The sequence below is a fragment of the Corvus cornix genome, chromosome 24 (genome assembly GCF_000738735.6).
Source record: "Corvus cornix cornix isolate S_Up_H32 chromosome 24, ASM73873v5, whole genome shotgun sequence".
Lineage (NCBI taxonomy): Eukaryota > Metazoa > Chordata > Aves > Passeriformes > Corvidae > Corvus > Corvus cornix.
The window spans coordinates 386,800-407,311 of NC_046353.1; the positions used below are offsets into that span (position 1 = coordinate 386,800).

The 20,512-nt window shown below is 54.7% G+C and overlaps 2 protein-coding genes and 1 long non-coding RNA gene across 3 annotated transcripts; 2 read left to right on the forward strand and 1 right to left on the reverse strand.

Annotated features, from left to right (window-relative positions):
- Nucleotides 1-6,947: 6,947 nt before the first annotated feature.
- On the reverse strand, nucleotides 6,948-8,413 carry LOC120411235. Its single transcript, XR_005603616.1, has 2 exons — nucleotides 8,113-8,413; nucleotides 6,948-7,344 (listed from the first exon to the last, which is right to left on the reverse strand). It is a non-coding gene; the product is annotated as an uncharacterized LOC120411235 (long non-coding RNA).
- Nucleotides 8,414-9,887: 1,474 nt separating this feature from the next.
- Nucleotides 9,888-12,169, forward strand: RBM7 (RNA binding motif protein 7). Its single transcript, XM_039565047.1, has 5 exons — nucleotides 9,888-10,045; nucleotides 10,222-10,384; nucleotides 10,941-11,043; nucleotides 11,234-11,300; nucleotides 11,616-12,169. The coding sequence occupies exons 1-5, from the start codon at nucleotides 9,950-9,952 to the stop codon at nucleotides 12,009-12,011; spliced, it is 825 nt and encodes a 274-aa protein (XP_039420981.1). The 5' UTR covers nucleotides 9,888-9,949; the 3' UTR covers nucleotides 12,012-12,169.
- Nucleotides 12,170-12,877: 708 nt separating this feature from the next.
- Nucleotides 12,878-17,796, forward strand: REXO2 (RNA exonuclease 2). Its single transcript, XM_039565037.1, has 7 exons — nucleotides 12,878-13,010; nucleotides 13,115-13,198; nucleotides 13,492-13,569; nucleotides 15,439-15,550; nucleotides 16,088-16,196; nucleotides 16,423-16,476; nucleotides 17,373-17,796. Exons 1-7 carry the CDS (start codon nucleotides 12,879-12,881, stop codon nucleotides 17,500-17,502), a joined length of 699 nt encoding a protein of 232 aa, XP_039420971.1. The 5' UTR covers nucleotide 12,878; the 3' UTR covers nucleotides 17,503-17,796.
- Nucleotides 17,797-20,512: the final 2,716 nt, after the last annotated feature.

Sequence of the window (20,512 nt, forward strand, 5' to 3'; positions counted from 1 at the left end):
GAATATTTTATCGTGATGCAGATCGAGTGAAAAGACTGTGAATAAATAAAAGGGAAGATAATTATTTGATGGAGTTCTCTTAGGATATGCCACAGCAGGGAATACTTACGGAGAATACATATTACTAGAGAGACTCAGCTATTCAAGCATCAAACTAACCTATAAATTGTCAGAGGAGAAAATTGGAGGAGAGGAATGGATGGGGGTTTGGGCACCGGTCTCATCAGTAACGCCGGGTTGCTCTTTCCACCTTCCCCGTCGCAATTCCCCCTGCCCGAGGAGTCACAGCCCTGAAAAAGGGAAGGCTGCCTCCAAATAAATGTCTTTCAGGAATTACGGCCGAGCCACTACAGTACGGAGATGGTGTCGTTTATCTCTCCGCCATCTGCACGGGCTCATCGGGCCGGGGCGCAGCCGCCTGCTCCGGGAAGCCTCGTCCCTCCTGCACTTTGCAGGGCGAGGAGGCTCGTCAGCAGAGCCCAGAGTGGCTCCTGAGCGATCCAACCTCTCCAGGCACCAGGCCCCCGTATCTAACCACATCCTCCAAGGCTGGCATTCGCCTCACCCCCACTTCGGAGGGAATCCCTGCAGGGGAAGGGGTTTCCCGGCTCTGGGACCAGGCTGGTGCATCCCCATGGGGCATTTCCCAGAGCCCTCTCCCTTGAGCTGACAGACAACTGCCGAGACCCAAGCTCTGCCATGCTGGGATCCCTCGACCTCACTTCTCGCCCACTCCCAAGCCAAGGTTCTCCAAAAAAAGCACTTTGCCAAGCCTAAGGACCCTGCGCACACTCGCAGCACTGCTCGGAGCGATCCTCCCCGTTTCGGGGAGTGCAGCAGCACTTCCCTGAGGTCAGAGTGCTTCCTAGAGGCGAGAGAGAGAGCCCAGCGCTCCCTGCCTCCCGCCGGCACAGCTCTCCCATCCGGCGCCGGATCACTGCTCCCAGCTCACAATCCCTCGGGAATTCTATAAAGATGGCACAGACAAAACCGAAACCGCGCTGATACTGGGTCTGTCTGTGTACGACAGCTTGTTGTACAGCTTGTTTAATATGGTATCACTCCTGTACTTTTCTTTTTCTCCCCACTATTTTTGGCCCTGTTCGCTACAAAAGCACACCCTCACCCATACTTTCCCTCCTGCACAGCGCCAGCTCTCCTTCCTGGAGGCAGGTGGGATAAAAGTGGATACCGGGAGAGGGCTTTCTCAGCATCACCTCCTGCCCCATGCCTGGCACCAGGACCAGGTCTGTATAGGTGCAGTTTACACCCTCTCCTGACAGGGCTGATGTCATTGGCTCTGAACATCTCCTGTCTCTCTGGGATTGACGGAAACCTTCGGTTCCTTTATGGGGATGATGCAAGCGACAGCCTGCGGTTCAAAGAGGCAGCCTCAGGTAATTAGCAGAGGTGCTCATTATTTTAAGCGAGACTTGCCATTGCTTCCAAAGCCCTGAGCAGGAGCAAAGCTGGTTTCGAGTGCGGGCTACCTTTAAGGCTGGCTCAGACAACACAATCAAAGGCAGCCTGACAGTGGCAGGTCTCCCTCCCTCCGCCTGCCAGAAGGGAATTGCTCAGTCACCGGCACCCAGAATAGGACTTTGTCCCTGTTCCTGTCATTAATTTACTGCCTGTGAATAAGTGGGGCCCCAGAGATGCACAGAGCCCACCTGTTCCCTCGCCCAGCTCTGACATTTGGAGCCTCATCGGCAGGTACCGGCACTGGCAAATGGTCCCATAAACCATCCGCTAACGCGGTGCTGCCAACGTGTGCCCTCCCTGCTTTCCTCCCTCCTGCAGCTGCGGGGCTGAGGGGAGCACCTGGCCTGCCTGTGGGGATGGACACAGGCAACCAAGGCTTTTTAAAATAGATCTTATTTTTCCCTGGTAAAGCAGCTTTAATGCAGTGGTGGGATGCTCAAAGGGATGAGACAAAGCACCCTGCTTTTGGTAATGGGGCAGGGCACATGCAAGGGGATAAGCAGCAGCCCCTACCCTGTGTCACCCTTTCAACAGAGGTCATTCTTACACCAGTATCACTCTATTTACCCCAAATGCACCACGCTGCTGTAATCGCTGCCATTCTGGACTCCAAACAAATCGGCCCTAAATGCTTTTCTGTTTTGTTAAAAGGGGATGGGAGGAGGGTGGTTTTAAAGCCGCCATCACTGTAATGCAAGGAAATTACCATGTAGGATGCAGGGGTCTGAAAGCTGCACTTAATATCCCACACCTTTCCAAATCCTTTGTGTCATGACAGTCCCAGAATAATGGCAGCTGGTTGGGATCTGCAGCAGGGACCCCCACTCCTCCCCTTAAGCCCACCACCAGTGCACGGGTGCCAAGTGCTCTGTCCCCTTCCCAGAGCCCTGGCAGGACCAGCAGTACACAGAACCCTGCTCTGCCTCCACCTTCAGCTTCAGCTTTTGGCTTGGCTGCTGAAGAACAAAGGCACTGGCGCTTGGTGTCCACAAACCTGGCTGGCTCCATTCATGGACACCTGAGCCTGTGTCAAGCACAGCACATCTCCAAAGTGTTCCAAAAATGGGTGGTAGGGTAAAAGAGCTCCTCAATGTTCCCATGGAAATAAAAACTACAGGGGGGTCAGAAACAACACACCCATGTCCGACCTAAACCCACAGGAACCTCAAGATTTGACCTCTTTATTTGTCCCTCTTAGTACAGGGAGAACAGAGAGACTCCATGCTAATCCTAGGAAAAGAAATGTTTTTTATAAATAACCTGTAAAAAATCCATAGGAGAGAGAGGAAACTCTCCACCTAAGACAACCTTTGCTCCAAGGCTCCACAGTGGCAGTGCCCAAAGCCACCCCAGCACAGAGCCCCAGCTCACACTGAGCTTTCCACAGCCACCTTCGACACCTCCCAGAGCCACAGGGAAGTGCTGCCGGCACTGGAATGCCCTGGCTGAGTGACCTGCTGCTGCCACAGCTCTTCTACAGAGCTCTGCACCTTTGAGCAGAGGAGAGACAGAGGTTTGGGATGAATCACACCACGATATGGAGGCAAAGTCCCATTAACGGAACCACTCCGAGGCACTGCGGCTCCTAGTCAAGTACTGGGAGCTGGAAGCCGTATTTATGAGTGAGATATATCCGCAGAGGGAGCAATAAACCGCAAAGCAAAGTATGAAGGTTTGCAGCAAATGCTGTAAAGTTTTACACTCCTGAAAACTGGGAATAAAAGATGTACCCATTTAAAGCAGAGTGGATGGAAAGGGTTTGCACAGGACTATAAAACAGCCTTATAACAGTTAATTGCTACTTTCTTGTTGCAGCCCAGAGAAATTCAAACCAGGAGAAGAACAGCTTAAATCCCCATCGAAGAGTGGGAGCACAGAGAGGAGAGTGAGAAGCAGAGAGAGGAGTGCAGGGAATGGGAACCTTTTGTTTGGGATCCTCTGCACCACGTGGAGAAGAGATGCCTTTTGTTCCTGGAGCTTGGCTGCTCCCGCTCCCCTCTGTGGGCAGAGCCTCTGGGGAGCGAGACCCGGGGCAGGGGCCCAGCAGCACGGCCAGTTGTTAATTACACATCGTTTATAAGATCCCATTGATGCCCATGCGACAGAGACTCAGCCAAACATCTGTCCCTGGGAGGAAGGGGGCAGAGGGAAGGGCACAGCAGTGGGTGGATTCCTCTGACCCTGATGGGAACCTTGAAGCACAATATTTCTGACCACAGAAATACAGGGGAAAACTCAAAATGTTTTCTACAACAACCAAAACAACCAGCCACCTTGAACCAACCCCCGCAAAAGCAGCAGCACCCAGTAGTGCCCTTAAAGGACGCTTATCCTCACCACAGCACCTCCCTAGGCCAGTGTTCCGCCACACAAGCTGGCTGCTTCCAAACCTCCTCTGGGACACCAACAGGAGCTGTGCTTATGGCAGAGGCCGTGTAGAGCCTAACTCAGAAACACCTCGATGTGCTGCAAGTACTAAAACAACCCTCCTCCCTCTGCCCTTTATAATCTCCCAGCTGCTGCCCAGGTGAGGGGGATGAGGCCAAGGTGCTCCTCCATAGGCTGGAAGAGCTCCCCTCCTCCCTCCCCAGCCTTCCGCAGGTGTTGCTCCTTTTTTGTGTGATTTTCCCTCCCTGCAGTGGCAGATTTTGTGCGTTATCCAGGAAAGCAGAGTGATGCATTCCTCGCTGTAAACATCAAGATGCTGTTTCCACCCATCAGAGCAGCACTTAGGTGGAGATGACAATGGAGCTCGTGCAGCCCTAATCACACACTTTGACTGAAATAAGAGTACAGGGGAAAATGGAAATCAGATGCCTGGAGCCAAGCTCTCATGGAGCTGGGAAGCTGGAGTGTCAGAACCATCCTGGGGGCTGCCACAAGCTCGGGGGCTGGCTCTTTGGGCTGACCTAATCGTGGCCTTCTAGTGCTTGAAGGGAGCCTACAGGAAAGATGGGAAGAGACTGTTTAGAGCATTTACTATTTACAGCCTGGAGTGACAGGACAAGGGAGAAAGGCTTCACACTGACAGAGAGTAGGTTTAGATCAGTTATTAGGAAGAAATTCTTCCCTGTGAGGGTGGGGAGGCCCTGGCACAGGTTGCCCAGAGAAGCTGTGGCTGCCCCATTCCTGGAAGCGTCCAAGGCCAGGCTGGATGGGGCCTGGAGCACCCTGGTCTGGTGGAAGGTGTCCCTGCCCATGGCAGGCCAATCCCAGAACATTCTATGATTCTACGATTCCCAGGACCAGGCAGTGCCAGGCTGACAGTGAGGGCAATAAGTCTTGCCAGCTCCAAGATGCTCTGCCACTCCTGCTGAGAGGCTTCTTGGTGCTGACAGTTTGTACTTTTATCCCCAGATTATGTCATTCAGTGAACAAAACCAGGCTCTAAGGATTGAAACCCAAGTACTGCACTGGCAAATGCCCTTGGGTCAGCTTGCCTGGCCAGCAGGGCTCTTGCAGGGCCCCGTGTCCCAGCACTGCAGCTGCAGGGAGCACTGATTGTTGGCTTTGCTGTCAGAAGAAAACCTCTTTACCATGTTCATCTTTCAAGCTGACGTCCTCTATACACCTCACATGCTCAGCAGAAGGGTTTGGCAGGGGCAGGTCTGGCTCAGTGAGGGGGTTTTGAAGCAAATGCACCTTGGATCTACAATCGCACTTATTAGTTTGACGATGATGCGGCAGCTCCTCTGCTGTCACTTCTAACGATGGATCCTCAAAAAAGAAAAGGCCAATTATATAGATTTGGAGTCCGTAATGAGCCTAAAACTGTTTGATCATTTCGGCTCCAGCTGGGCGAGTGGGAGGAGGACGAGCTGCTGTGGGGACCCGTCAGCGCGAGAAGTGCGGGGCTCTGCTGCCTCTTTGTGGCGGTGACGGCGAAGGGGTTGTCACCACCGTGTCCCCTCCGTGCTGCTCAGGACGGCGGGCGAGAGGCTGCCGGGGGCTGCAGAAGTGAGTTATTATGAAAAAGCAAGGCTCAGCAGAAAACTGGAGGGCGAGCCTAAGTCCTGCGGACGAACGTGTCCAGCTGGAGCTGGAGCGAAGCAGGCAGAGGGGACGTGCAAACTGAAAGTACAACAGGAGCACGGGAGGAGCGAGGAGCCGAGCTGGCTCTCGGCAGGATGGAAGCGCCAGCGATCTTCATGGAGGCAGTTTTACCAGCGGAATTTTGACCCTCGCGAGTATTTGAAAGAATTTTACAGCATGAGCACCAGCCGGGAAGGGGCAAGCGCGTTTATGATGCTGAACTTGGGGAACCTGCGTAAAATCTTCTCCTTAAGTGAGCACTCCCGAGGCGTTCGGAGGCGTGGGACGGCATCATTTCCCGGGCTGCCGAACATGGAGCGAGCTGTGAGAGACACAGACGCACACCTGCTTTGTCAAGAACACCCCTCTGCCTGCACGTGTGTCCGTGCAGACAGGGAATTGCAGCTGGAGCTGTGCCACAGTTTCTGGGATCACCATCAAGCCCAGCTGGGGCCGGGGGACATGAGGACAGTGCCTCTGCCCCAGGAGCTGGCACTGCCCCTGCCACAGGCTGTGGACCCACTGCAGCAGTTGCCCCTGGGCCGGGCTGTGGCCAGGGAGCCCTGGCATTGGGCTATGGGGCTGTGCCATGGGTCTGTGGCATTTGGGGTCACATTTCTGGGTTAGGGGGAACACAGCCTGAGGGGCTCTGAGATGTTTCTGCCCTGGGGCAGTTTCCATCCTCACCGGGATGGTTTGCCCCCCACTCTGCACCAGATGGGCTGAGAGGTGACATCCTGATAGATGTCGGCTGTGGCCCCACCACCTACCAGCTCCTGTCTGCTGATGATCACCTTGGACTACACTGACCAGAACCACCAGGAGACGAAGAAGTGGCTGAAGAACAAAGCAGGAGCCTTTCACTGGGAGCCAGCAGTGAAATAAATTTGTGAACTGGAAGGGGACAGGTGAGGCTGGTGTCTTACTGCCTGTCACCAACCATGGCAGTGGCACAGGCTGTGTGCGGTGACAGGAAGCCACAGGCACAGACGCTAAATATCCACAGAATGAGCCTTCATCTACTTATTTTTGCATTTTCTTGCCAGGGAGAAATGGGCTGAGAAGCAGGAGAAATTGAGGAAGACGGTGAAGCAGGTTCTGAAGTGTGATGTGACCAAAGTTAACCCCAGGGGCCCCGTGTCCCTGCTGCCAGCCGACTGCATCGTCTCCACCCTGTGCTTGGAGGGTGCCTGCAAGGACCTGGCACCTTCCGCAGTGCCCTGAGGAACATCAGCACCCTCCTGAAGCCAGGGAGGCACCTGGTCATGGTGACTGCCCTTGGGGACACCTACTACAGCCCTTTTTCTGGCACTAAATAAACTCCTGAGTGCTCCAGCTGTGTCTGTGAGCTGGGATTTGTGCAGCACACACAGCACCCAGGCTTGGGGTAACCCCAGCAGCTCCCCCCAGCCCAGGGACAGGGATAGTGCCTGGAAGGAAGAAGGGTATAATTATATAAACACATAAAAAAGCAAACAAAAACCCCAAAACAAACTCTCCAAACAAATAAACCATCAAGCCTCTTCTAAAGTTGAAACTGGCAAGTGGAATTGGTTGAAATCTCAGCAATATTTCCAAGTGCCTGCACATTAAGAGTGAAAACAGGCAGCCAAAGAATGGGGGTTTCCACTTTGCTACTTTGAAGAGCAAAAAGGGCACCAAAAAGTGACGCAAACAAGCACAACAGAATTCCAATAGCATCTCTGAAGCACCTGAAGTGGTTCCTTTTCTCTCACTGTGTATTTTTCAAGCCTGGGCTCGGTGAGGCTGCACCAGGCAATGCCTGAGCCCACCAGCTCCTACCGTGGTCTCTGGCCAGGGCCGTGGCACCTGCACGTGGAACAAGCCAGGGTGGCATGAGCGCCACACGCTCCCAGCCAAGCCTGAGGAGACCCAGAGAGAGAAAACAGGCAGAGCGAAAGTAAATGAGGCTCCAGGGAAATTAAGGCAAAGTGGAAGTCCTGGCAAAGCGAGGTAATAATTCCCTTTCTGAACGAGTGACTGTTTGGAATTTAACCAGGCGAACGCGATTAAACCAAATGGATATAAATTCTAGGTGCGGCGGCAAGTAATGAAGTGGAGAAAATGAACAGCACCCAATTAACAAGGAAATCGGATCTGCCGCAACGCGGGGGGATCTAATGAAAAATGAAGGCTCAACTGCCCCTTTCAAAATTTTTCCAGATGGAGAACACCCGTTTTACATCCGGCATCTTCTGGGATACCCAGGGGATTGCAGTGGCTGGGGAGAGCCGACCGGATGCTTTCCAACTTTTCCACTTTTCCCCCCCCCCACTTTTTGGAGAAGTGAAATCCCTGGGAAGGCTGATGTGAGTCCCACTCCGACGGGATCCAGCCATAGGAGCAGCTGGGCTTGGAGGCCCCGGGGAGAACCCCCGGTGTCCCACTGCAGCCCCCCCGGAATGCAGAGCCCTCGCGGCTTCCCTGCTCCCAAAGAACCCATCTGGGGGTTTTTCACCTGCATCCCGGTTTTTAACTGGCTGCCTCAGACCCTTTCAGTTTCCCATCAGTTTCACAACAGCGTGGGAATAACGGGGAAACGGAGAAAACGCGGCACTGGCTGCCAAGCGGCAGGACCTGGACGCAAGCTGGTGACAGGGATGCGCTGTCGCGATAGCGGGGCCGGTGCACGTGACGCATCAACGACTTCCTTACGGCAAACGGGGCCTATTGCCAGTTACTGGCTAATTACAGGTCATCAGAGAGTTCCCGGGGCCCGCGGGCCGCAGGCGGGGGCTTCGCACGTCCCGTGCGCCCCGGCACACGCGGGCCCGTCCCGCCCGCACTCTGCGCCCGCAGCTGCCGCCGAGCCCGTGCTCACGAGGCCCCGGTCCTGTCCACGTTCCCTTTCCCATGCCTGGCTCCATTCCTATTCCCGTTCCCGTCCCTGGCCCCGTTCCCATTCCCGCCTTCCCCACTGCCCCGTTCCCCCGTCCCCACTGCCCCGTTCCCCGTTCCCATTCCCCATTGCCCCGTTCCCGTTCCCCACTGCCCCGTTCCCCGTTCCCATTCCCCATTGCCCCGTTCCCGTTCCCCACTGCCCCGTTCCCCGTTCCCATTCCCCATTGCCCCGTTCCCATTCCCCACTGCCCCGTTCCCGTTCCCATTCCCCATTGCCCCGTTCCCATTCCCCACTGCCCCGTTCCCGTTCCCCATTGCCCCGTTCCCATTCCCCACTGCCCCGTTCCCGTTCCCGTTCCCCATTGCCCCGTTCCCATTCCCCACTGCCCCGTTCCCGTTCTCCATTGCCCCGTTCCCGTTCCCCGTTCCCATTCCCCACTGCCCCGTTCCCCGTTCCCGTTCCCCACTGCCCCGTTCCCGTTCCCCACTGCCCCGTTCCCGTTCCCCGTTCCCCACTGCCCGATTCCCGTTCCCCGTTCCCCATGGCCCCATTCCCGTTCCCCACTGCCCCGTTCCCCGTTCCCCGTTCCCCACTGCCCCATTCCCGTTCCCCGTTCCCGTTCCCCATTGCCCCGTTCCCATTCCCCACTGCCCCGTTCCCCGTTCCCATTCCCCACTGCCCCGTTCCCCACTGCCCCGTTCCCGTTCCCCGTTCCCGTTCCCCATGGCCCCGTTCCCATTCCCCACTGCCCCGTTCCCGTTCCCCGTTCCCATTCCCCACTGCCCCGTTCCCGTTCCCCGTTCCCCACTGCCCCATTCCCGTTCCCCGTTCCCGTTCCCCATTGCCCCGTTCCCATTCCCCACTGCCCCGTTCCCCGTTCCCATTCCCCACTGCCCCGTTCCCGTTCCCCGTTCCCATTCCCCACTGCCCCGTTCCCGTTCCCCGTTCCCCACTGCCCCATTCCCGTTCCCCGTTCCCATTCCCCACTGCCCCGTTCCCCGTTCCCATTCCCCACTGCCCCGTTCCCGTTCCCCGTTCCCCACTGCCCCATTCCCGTTCCCCGTTCCCATTCCCCACTGCCCCATTCCCGTTCCCCGTTCCCGTTCCCCATTGCCCCGTTCCCCGTTCCCATTCCCCACTGCCCCGTTCCCGTTCCCCATTCCCCACTGCCCCATTCCCGTTCCCCGTTCCCCGTTCCCCACTGCCCCATTCCCGTTCCCCATTCCCCACTGCCCCGTTCCCGTTCCCCGTTCCCATTCCCCACTGCCCCATTCCCGTTCCCCGTTCCCGTTCCCCACTGCCCCGTTCCCCGTTCCCATTCCCCACTGCCCCGTTCCCGTTCCCCATTCCCCACTGCCCCGTTCCCGTTCCCGTTCCCGTTCCCCGTTCCCCGTTCCCCACTGCCCCGTTCCCGTTCCCCGTTCCCATTCCCCACTGCCCCGTTCCCGTTCCGCCCCCGCCGGAAGGGCGGGCCCTGCACGCACGCGCCGCCGGTGACGTCACGCCAAGCGCGGCGCGCGGGGTGGGGGCGCAGCCGCTGGCGAGCGCGGGCGCTCAGATCTCGGCGCGGCGATGGGGGCGGCGGCTGCCGAGGCGAACCGGACGCTGTTCGTGGGGAACCTGGACCCCAAGGTCACCGAGGAGCTCATCTTCGAGCTCTTCCACCAGGTATCGCCCGGCGCCCGTGCTGTGCGTACCGGGGGGGGACGCGGCGGGGGGGCCGCGGCCGCCATGGCCGGCGGGGCTACGGCGGCCGCCGCGGGACAGGGTTCGGCGGGGCGCACGTGCTCGGCGGCGGTCGCTCCCTCCCGGTGTTTGCTTAATGCCTTCGCCCCCGATGCCAGGCGGGTCCCGTGATCACCGTGAAGATCCCGAAGGACCGGGATGGACGGCCCAAGCAGTTCGCCTTCGTCAATTTCAAGCACGAGGAGTCGGTGCCGTACGGACTGCGGCTGCTCAACGGGATCAAGCTGTACGGGCGGCCCATGCGCATCCAGTTCCGATCAGGTACCGGAGGAACCTTAAATAACCCGTTTTCTAGAGGGAAAGTGAACTGCTGTCAACTGCCCCCAGCCTGCAACAGAATCACAGTTAATCGGGGAAATTGCAGGAGCCTCTCACCAAGGCTCACCCTCCTCTGCCAGCTCTGCTCCCTTCACACACTCCTGTCCCAGTGCTTCCACCAGGGACTTTTTGTCCCTCGTGGCCGGTGTAACCCCCTTGGCTGAGCCTTCTCTTTGTGTTTTTATTGGTTATTCCTGCAGCACCTCTGAGATCTGTTATAAATTATCACACAAGCACTAAAAATTGCATCTGGTGGTGGTTAAATGAGGCACATTGGCTACAATATCTCTGCCCTTTCCTGGTGGGAATTAAGACAGTTGCAGTGCCATATTTTGGTAACTGGACCATGTGCTTTTGCAGGTCACTGATGAAATGTGAGAGCCAATTAAACACGTGGAAACTGGAGAGCCAATTCAAAACGTGTTGATGTCCTGCAAGTTCACACCCAAGTTCCTTATCTGGTATTTGTGGGTCTCCTGAAATATTTGTCTCTCCCCAGGGAGCAGTCATGCAGCCCAGGATATCAATCCATCCTGTCCCCCGCTCACAGCTGCTGGCACCAGCCCGCCTGGGATGCCTCATCCAGCATCCAACTGCAGCAGGTATGAGTCTTGTTGGCACAGGAGCGTGGAGTGGAGATAGACATTGCATGGCTCACAGCGTTCCTGGCTACTTCCAAGGGCAATTTGGTGTTTCTTCCCTGTGGAGGGAACACCAGTGGGATACCGACACCCCTTGGACTGCAGCTGTTGTGTGTTTAAGGCTGAAACTCCTGATCTGTTTTCCGTGCAGGTATGAGAGGGTTCCAGATGGCATGGCCGCACCAGGGTTCCCGTCGAGCCTGCAGAGACAAGCAGTGGTACGTGCGCACACTCAGAGGCACAGGTTGTGGGAATGTACTTTTGGAGTGCTGAGATGACAATTCCAGAAGATTTGAAGCTCCTGGAACAGTTGGGGGTCTGTTGGGAGGGCTCTGGGCTGTGGGAGTCCAGCTGTGGGTGAAGTAGTGGGTAGTGGTTATTAAGCTTGCATTCGGTCTCACTTCCAAACCAACCTATTCCGTTCTCCTGGTATTTACAGTGTGAGTTAGGGTCCAGCCCAGGGTTTAGTTCAAGCACTGCACTGGGCAGCGAGTGTACCAAACCAAGCATGCCTTTCCCTCTTTCCCTTCCAGATGAACAGTGCGGCTCGGCAGCAACCGCAGTTCGGGGGGAAATATGAGCAGCCCGGCTTTGCCCCTCCTGGCTACCCGCACTCCTTCCACGCCCCTCCGGGCTCCCCGGGGCCGCGGCGCTCTGAGGGGCCGGCCCTGCGCAAGGGCCGGCTGGGTGCCCACCCCTACCCCCCAGACACCCGCCACTTCGGCCGCGAGCGCTTTGGGGAGCGCGGCCCCGACTACGGCCGGGGCAAACGGGATGAGTACGGCTTTGATGAGAGGGGCCACGACGCCGAGCACCACTACCGGGGCGGCCGGGAGGAGCACTACGACGACAGGCACCGGGACGGCTGGAGCTACGACTACCGCAGGGAGAGCTACAGAGAGGCCAAGTGGCACTCATCGCGGCATTGATGGACTCGAGGGCAAAGCAAATGTGACCTGTTTCTCACTGAATACATGTATAAATCCCCCCCAAAACCCCCAGTGAAGTCACCTTTTAGTGTTTGTAAAAATACCAGCAGTGCAGTCCTGCCAAACTCTGGTCTCAGTATTAAATGTCTTAACTCACACTTCAGGGCTTTTCACGGGGTAACAAAGCTGTGGTGAAGATTTGGAGAAACAACTACTCTGTCCTTGTGTCACAGAGAAGTGCTGTTAGTATTTTTTAGGAGAAAGGAACATCTGTGTCAGATGGAAGGGTCTAGCCTTTTAAGCAGGGTTGAGGTGGGACAGATGCTGCCTGGTATCTGCAGCATTCCTCATGTCGTTTTTTATACAGTCGTAGAATCACAGAATGGTCTAGGTTGGTAGGTACTTTAAAGACCACCTCATTCCAGCCCCCTGCCAAAGGCAGGGACACCTTCCACTAGACCAGGTTGCTCAGAGCCCCATTCAACCCGGCCTTGAACGCCTCCAGCGATGGGGCGTTCACAATTTCCCTGGGTAACCTTTTACAGTGCTTAAGCACCCCCACAGTAAAGAATTTTTTCCTAATACGTAATCCAAACCTACTCTCTTTCAATTTGAACCCATTCCCCGTTGTCCATTTAAAATATGACAGTATCGTCTTGGAGAACATTAAAAGTCTCCCTGGGCAAAGCCCCTGGGTGAGCCCCCTCTTTTGAAGCGGGGGGAGCGGAGCTCCTCCGTGGGATCGGTGACGGGAGGAGGGCCCCAGGTTACGCCGGACTACATCTCCCAGCAGCCCTTGCGGCGCGTCCACCCCCACGAAGCGCGGACGGCGGCGCGGGGGCCACCGGGAGCTGTAGTGCGGCGGCTATGCTGGGCGGCGGCCGCGCCGGCCTGGGCCGCCTGCGGATCTGCGCCGGGCGGCTGTGGCGGGGCCGGCGGAGGGCAGCGGCCATGGCCGGCGGCGACATGGGGCAGCGCATGGTCTGGGTGGACCTGGAGGTGCGGGGCAGCGGCGCGGGGCGGCGGGGGGCGCGGGGAAGGAGCGGACGGGACGGGGGGCGCGGGCCCCCGGGCGCGCTGACGCTGCCGCTCGCCCCTGGCAGATGACGGGCCTGGACGTGGAGAAGGACCAGATCTTGGAGATGGCGTGTCTGATCACCGACTGCGACCTCAACGTGCTGGCCGAGGTGAGGGGGCCGGGCGGGACCCAGCGGGCACCCCCGGCCCCGGCAGGACCGCGCCGCTTGCGGGGGATGCTGGAACAAAGTAACCCCGGGCGATGCCCTGCTCCGGCCGCGCTGGGATCCGCTGCTCCGCACCGGGAGCGTGGGAGCGGCACCGGAGCGCGGGGACCTGCGTCACACTGCACTTCGGGTCTCCAGGCTGAAACTGCTCCGTGCTCTGCTTGTGTTTGGGACTAAACTTTTACATGCTTGTAAACTTTTATTCCATTACCTTTCTGTTTTCCTCTCCCCGACAGGGCCCGAACCTGATTATCAACCAGCCCGACGAGCTGTTGGAGAGCATGTCCGAGTGGTGCAAGGAGCATCACGGGAAGGTAAAGCCCTTCGTCTTGGCCGCGATGAGAATGACGTGTAATTCTGAGTGATGAGCTGCAGTACGGCCGCCTTAGCAGGCAGAACTCCTGTGCTGAGCAGTTTGCAGTCAGACAGAGGGTTGAAAGACAGGAGACAGTATCTGTATTATTTTGTATTGAGGAGCCTCTGTGGAATGTTTTGCCCAAGGTGTCACAAGTCATCTGCGGCACAGTTCAAACTGCGCTCGGGGATCTTTAGCCTTCAGCTTCCAGCTTGCCTGAAGGAGCCTGTGCTTCGCAGGCTGGTTTCTGATAAGTTGGAATAGTGCTGGAAGCTACTTCGTGGTTTGAGAGAGCTCGGGAGCATCAGCACAGCCCAGCAGCAGTGAGGCTCCCCTGAGAGGGCTGGAGCAGGCAGGAGGGGCCAGAATAGGGTCTGTTGCTCAGGGATGTGCCACTGGCTCGCATCTCCTAAGACAAGGGCTCAGCCTCCCTCTCTCAGTGTGAGGTTGGGAATTGGGGTTTGGTTCCTTGGTCCTCTCAAAGAGCTGCTGGCCACCTCCTGCCTGTGTGGGAGCCATGGTGTAGGTGGGGTGGGTGGGCTCCTCTTGACAGCTCCTCCTGCTGAAGTCTTGCATAAAACAATTCAGAATAATTCCAGTGGAGAAGGGGAAGGTGAAGCTTGAATGCCTGAGTAAGAACAGGTGCAGGATCAGTGCAGAAGAGTCCAGAGCCAGAGAAATGCAGATTTCTTCCTGTGGATTCTGATGCATGTGGGATTAAACAGGTCTGTAAGCACTGGGCTTTTGCCTGTCCCCTCAGTGCTGTGAGCCTTGCGGATTTTTTCACTGAAGGCTTCACTTTTGCAGTAAGAGATTATTTTTTGGTCTTTGGGCCACCAGAGAAAGGTTCCTCCTTGCCAGCAGCAAGAGAGCAAATGGATTTTCCAGTCCCTGATGATGAATTGAAATTCAAGTTAGTTTTAAGATACCCATAACCCCCCTTCCTCCCCCTTCGGCGTCTTGCTCTCCCTAGGAAGAATTAGCAAGAGTTTGGGAAATGAATATTAATTTACTGTGATGGGTGCTTTTCCCTGCTCCAGTTGAGGATTCCGGCTCGGCTTCAGCTCGGGAGTGAATTGGAGATGGTAGCATGCGTCCTTGCTGCTCCTGAGGAGCTACTTATTTTTAATTGACTAAGAGAAGAGAAGCAATTAGAATATAGATGAAAATGCTGCCACATAATGAATTTTTTAACCACCACTTGGATCTGTCAAGTAGATTTTTGCGGCACAGTCGTGGAAATATATAGCGTAGCCAGATGGAAATAAATCACTGAGAACACTTGGAGAGGATTTGACATTTAACTATTGAAAAAAAAGAAGGGAGGAACTTCTCTGATTTATAGGAATCTTGATAAACCCTGAAGGCAGGATCCTGTTTGTTTGTGTTCACTGGTACCTGCTGCTCCCTGCTGGGGAGGCGAGTGCCTCTCCTGAAACAGGGATATAAGGGGATGTAACGCTCTCCTGGCTCAAGGATGTGCAGGTGGATAAACAACACCTCACGTCTTGGTAACTGAGAACAAGTCTGAGCGAAGAAATCAAAAAAAGGGAAAGAAAAAACCCCAAACCCCACAGCAAGGTCAGTGCTGCCAGGACTATTTACCTGCCTTGGTTTTACTTCCCAAGCAGGAGGTCCCTGGGGAGAGTAGAGGCTGGGGGTGCCCCAGAGAACTGAGATGCAGAGTTCAGGAGGTACCTGGGGAACAAACAGCGCTCAAAGGGTTGACCTTTCACTGCAGAGTTAAACATTTACTTGAGAACTGGAGTATTCCTGGCAGTGTCTGTGACAGAGTGTTTCTGATTTATGACTTGGCTCTTTTTTGCAGTCTGGCCTTACTAAGGCTGTGAAGGAGAGTAAAATCTCACTGCAGCAGGCAGAGTACGAGTTCCTGTCCTTCGTGCGGCAGCAGACACCCCCGGGGCTCTGTCCTCTCGCAGGTGAAGCATCTTCTTTCTTAACTACAACATCATCATCCATCCTGCACTCCCAGTGGGATGCAAACACACACTGGCACCTGTGGCAGGGATGTGTTCCTGTTCTATGCTGTGTCTTTTCCTCCCTGGGTATCCAACCAAAGGCCAAATAAGGATCTTCCAGGTGTCCTCTTACCCAGAATTGCTTTCAGAATGTTCATATATGATCTTGGGACAGGTGCTGAGTGAAATTAATACCAATGGCCATTTTCACTTGGGAAGAAACCCAATGTTGGCATAATTCTTTGATACTTATCTGTGTGACACAAACTGTGGGAGTAGTAACTGAGGAATTACTAGAGGTGTTAGTATTAAACCCTGTGTGATCTGATCCTGCAATGAAAATCTGACAAACCTTTACAATCATGTTTGCTAGAAAATGGGATAAATGAGCTGCTTGTGAATGGCTTTTCGTCCCCTGTGATCTCTCCCAGCTCGCTGCTCGTTTCTATGTCGCTCTGTAGCGTCTTTGAAGAAACATCTTGTTTTGTGTCTTTGTAGGTAACTCTGTTCATGCAGATAAGAAATTCCTTGACAAATACATGCCGCAGTTCATGAGGCACCTTCATTACAGGATCATTGATGTGAGCACTGTCAAGGAACTTTGCAGGTAAATGTTCCCCCAATTAAGTGGTTTGAAAGATACCCCCGGGATGCCCATTCGTGATGCTGGGGCTCTGCAGATCACAGCAGGGAGACAGATTCCCAGGGCTGTGGCACCTCTGGGTGTCAGTGAAACCAAAATTCCTTCACCAAGTGTAACAAACCTGCAGCAGTCACCAGACATGGTTTTGAATCCCAGTTTTCTTTTTGAGTGGCAATTTTTCTGCTCACAGGCGCTGGTATCCAGAGGAGTATGAGTTTGCACCAAAGAAGGCGGCTTCTCACAGGTGAGCTTTGTGCTTCTGTCTCTGACTGAGCAGGGCTTGTCCTGCAGGGAACTCTGCTCTTCCTGAGCAGGATATGGGGCTCCCTGTGAATTGCAGCATCCTGTGTCTGATGCAGGTGGAGGCTGTGTGCTTCTGCACCCTGTCAGATGTTTGTATTCTCCTGTCCAAAGCCTAGATAGTGGAGGGAAATGGAGTATTAAAATACAGAGAACCAGAAGTTTCCTCAGTCCTTCTGATTCACTCAGCTCTTTGAGGTGCATGTTTGTTGGCCATGCAAACAATCACTTAATGGGGGTTATCTGCCCTTTTTTTGGGTAGAGTTGGTTACAGAAACACAAAAACTGGAGGACTGTGAATGGGGGGTGAGTCCTGCTCCTGCCTATTTCCTGAGCTTGGAATGTGCCAGAGAGGGAGTGGGAAGGAGCCAGGGAACCTCTGTGGCTCCGCTCTGATGTGACCGTGCTGGGCCAGGAGGGAGGCTCTGGTACAAACAGAGAAGGAGGAGGGCTGGCTGTGGCAGAGGTTCTGGCAAAGTCATGGTTGGTGTGCTTCTGCATGGGGCTGAGCCCTGAGCAGGCCCTGGCTGGAGCAGAGGGCAGGTCTCTGGAGCGCTCGTCTCTTCCCTTGGATCGAATTGTTTTTAACAGCCAACGCTGTAGACCCCGCTGGCTTCCAGCAGCTGTGTCCCACGGTGACATAAACTAATAAGCTGTTGGCACCGCTGGACTTTTATTGCTTCCCTGAGACAATGAGGGTTATTTTCATTTCTGACAGATGCACCTTCCATGTGCATCAGTTTGGTTTCCTGCAGCCTGGAAGTTTTCAGCGGCATTAGGATCCGGGCGTAGCTGGAGCTGGACCCAGACGCTTTGAAACCCTCCTTAATTCTCTTTCAGAGCACTTGATGACATCAGGGAAAGCATCAAAGAACTCCAGTTCTACAGAGACCACATCTTCAAGAGGAAAACGGATGAGAAGAAAAGGAAACTGATTGAGAACGGGGAAAGTGATAAAGCTGCCAGCTGATTTCTCCTCCCACCATGCCAGCCCGTAGCACACACTAGATGCGTCTCCTGGTTCTTTTATGTTTGCCAGTCTCTTGGGAAGCTGCACCCTGGGTTACCTTGTTTCTTACCAGCTGTTCAATGCAGACAGGAGCCTGAGTTGCTGCTGCTTTTCACTTTGAGTGGGGAATCAGCACACTGGGCCTCAGCAGCGCCCAGGTTCGGATGGTGTAGGTAAAACGTGCTGTTTGATACTCCTTACACCTGGTTTTAGGTGCAGTCTTTCATGACACAATAAAACAGTTCAGTTGAAAGATGGTGGTTTTGGACAGCCTTTCTTTGGTGCTCACCACACTGCCAGGTGAACTGCTGTTCCTGGTCTCCCCTGGGCAGTCCTGGAGCGGGAGCTGCTAGCCCATAAACCAGAGGGTGTATTGGAGCACGGGGTGTGCAGCTCCCAGGCATGTTTTTATTATGGGCATTAATAATAATGGCCATCCAGGGCTTCTCAGTCCTGCTGATTGTTGGAACACCTGCTCTGCCAACCCTGGGAATGATTGTTACTGCAGAGAGGCCATTAAAATGGTTAATGGGGCAAATAAATGAGTCTCTGAAATGTCTCTCTCCTCTGTCACCAACTCCCAGGTAAGTCGGCAATTCCAACGAGGTTTGTTTTCTGTGTGGGCAGGCTTGGAGCAAGGCAGAGCTGAGGGACATCCCTGCACAGGGTTATCCACCACTGCCAGCAGCTGCAGAGATGTCTGGATGCATCCCTATAGAGCTGCTGGCCCCACCCGCTGGGGCCCTGGGATGGCACCGTGTTGGAGCCAAGGACTCTTGGTTCACCCTTGTCCCAGCAGCTCCCCAGACCCACGTCACAGCTGCATGCCAGCAGAATCCACTCTGGCTTTCATTTCCATGTTGTTGGTTTTCTCCCCTTCCTTTGACTTCTTCTTTCTGACCTACTTCTCCTGCTTTTCAAATTTTATTCCTTGTTAAGATGCTTTTGTTTTTCTCAAAATGTTTTCTAAGGAACGTATGCCACCTGTGTTTATACATTTTTAAATATTGTTTATTCTTGCTTCTGAAGTAACAGTGCCGTATGGAGGATTTTTATCTCATTTCCTTGTGTTATGCAATAGCATTCCTGGTTTTCTGTGCTGGCATTATTTGAGGTTCCAGTTTAGTACAAATTTGTCATGCACGTGGCAGAGCACAGATAAACCCTACCAAAGTGGGGTATTATTTTGGTCTGGAAACAAAGCTGCCTTCTGCAGCAGGGGCTGGGTAGAGGGAATGGGCAAGGACCCCCTGGCTTCACACCATTCCCTTCTGTAGGAGCACTTACACCAGTTGTTGTTCGCAGGCTCTGAAAGCTCCATCACCATCACACAATCATGGAGGTTCCAGATACAGGGATGCAAATTACTGTGTTTTTGGATATGGTAGCTAAAAAAATTCTTCAAAGGCAAGTACAAAGTATTCCTGGGAGCCCTTGGCTCCACCCCTGAATGCTTGTGGAAATCTCTTGGATCGAGGTGGTTAACAGCACGTTGAACCTCTAACTGCACAAGGAGTTTGTGTTCCCGTTCTCAGTGTTCAGAACAGGAATCCCCACAGCTCCAGCCACTGCCAGGATGGAGAGTTTCCCATGTGGAAGCTCCTTCCAGACAGGAGCCATTTGAGCCTCCATTTGGCAAAAAGCAACCAGTTATCCCTCCCTCCCTCTCTCCTTCATCTTTTCTCTGCCCTTCCCTGCATCTCTCATTCTGTCCATCCATCCATCCATCCATCCATCCATCCATCCATCCATCCATCCACACTGCACTCTTTGGGTGCAAACCACAGAAATTAGGAAAAATATCAGCTCATGCTACACTTTTGCCCAGCTTCCTGCGATTTTCTCCCGTTCCCATTTTTTAGAGAAATCCTTCTGCTCCCAGGCACAGCTGCTGGCTCCACCGCAATGGTCCAGAAGAACTTCTGCCCTCGGCAGCTGCGGCACGGACATAACATCAACCTTATAAAGGCAGGGGATGAAACAGTGACCCTCAAGAAACATTCCCCCCCAGTTTGTTTGGGCCGAGCTGGATGCTTGGAGGTGGCAGGGATGTGTTGGGGACACTGCACAGCCCACGCTGGCACCGCTGCCAGTGCTGCCCACTGGCCTTGGGAGCTGCTGGGTGCAGCTGCATCGGCTCAAGGTCGGCTGCAGAGAGCCTGGAATAGAAAACCTTCAGACATGATTTTTGTCTCTTTTTTTTTCCTCCCACTGCCGCTGATGATACCCTTTTACTGGAATAACTCTCTCCTGCTGACAGATAAGCTTTTAGGGTAGTGAAATCTCTGTGACACTTTAAGTGCCCTAAATGACAAAACAAGGACGTGCAAGATTACCCCGCGACTACTCCGTAAAACACAACTTGTCAGGAAGTTGCCACAGCCGCTCAGGCCCCAGGAGGATGGGGCACCCCCATCCCTCCCAGGACTGTCCTTCCAGCAGCAGAGCAAGTGGAATAGCATGGGGAGAGGGAAGAGAGGGAAAGGGGCAAAACAGCAGTTAGCGTGAGGAGGAGCCTCCCAAGCCATGGGGACGGAGGGTCCCTCTGGAATCAGGGACCTGTCTCTCTGCCACCTCCCCACTGATGGATGGGATCCAAATGGCCATAAATTGCCAGGTGCTGCAGCAATGTTTTATCCCCGTGCCGGAGGAGCCGCCAGCAGCGGCACAGTGCCACGTGCGGGGCACGGGCTGTCAGTCAAATGCCAAGCGGTGCGGGGAGGGAGAGGTGACAGTCAGTGAGATCCATTCCCCGGCACTAACACCAGCGGCGAGAAGAACATAAATGGGTGTGATAATGGTGTGATAGGGCCTAGCAGACACCATATTTTGGAAAAGAAAACAATCATCTGGTGAGTCAAGTGGCACCTATTGACCCCTCAGCTCTGGGCACTGAGGGCAGGTTACAGGGTGCAAATCCTTCTGCTTGCCTAAGACCAGGCTTTGTTGTTTACCCTCAAAATCCCCTTTC

Excerpts from the sequence above, each read along its gene's own strand:
- RBM7 (XM_039565047.1), top strand. The coding sequence starts at position 9,950 with ATGGGGGCGGCGGCTGCCGAGGCGAACCGGACGCTGTTCGTGGGGAAC. Across the intron at positions 10,046-10,221 it reads TCTTCGAGCTCTTCCACCAG|GCGGGTCCCGTGATCACCGT; the intron begins GTATCGCCCGGC and ends CCCCGATGCCAG. Across the intron at positions 11,044-11,233 it reads CCAGCATCCAACTGCAGCAG|GTATGAGAGGGTTCCAGATG; the intron begins GTATGAGTCTTG and ends TTTTCCGTGCAG.
- REXO2 (XM_039565037.1), top strand. The coding sequence starts at position 12,879 with ATGCTGGGCGGCGGCCGCGCCGGCCTGGGCCGCCTGCGGATCTGCGCC. Across the intron at positions 13,011-13,114 it reads TGGTCTGGGTGGACCTGGAG|ATGACGGGCCTGGACGTGGA; the intron begins GTGCGGGGCAGC and ends CGCCCCTGGCAG. Across the intron at positions 15,551-16,087 it reads GGGGCTCTGTCCTCTCGCAG|GTAACTCTGTTCATGCAGAT; the intron begins GTGAAGCATCTT and ends GTGTCTTTGTAG.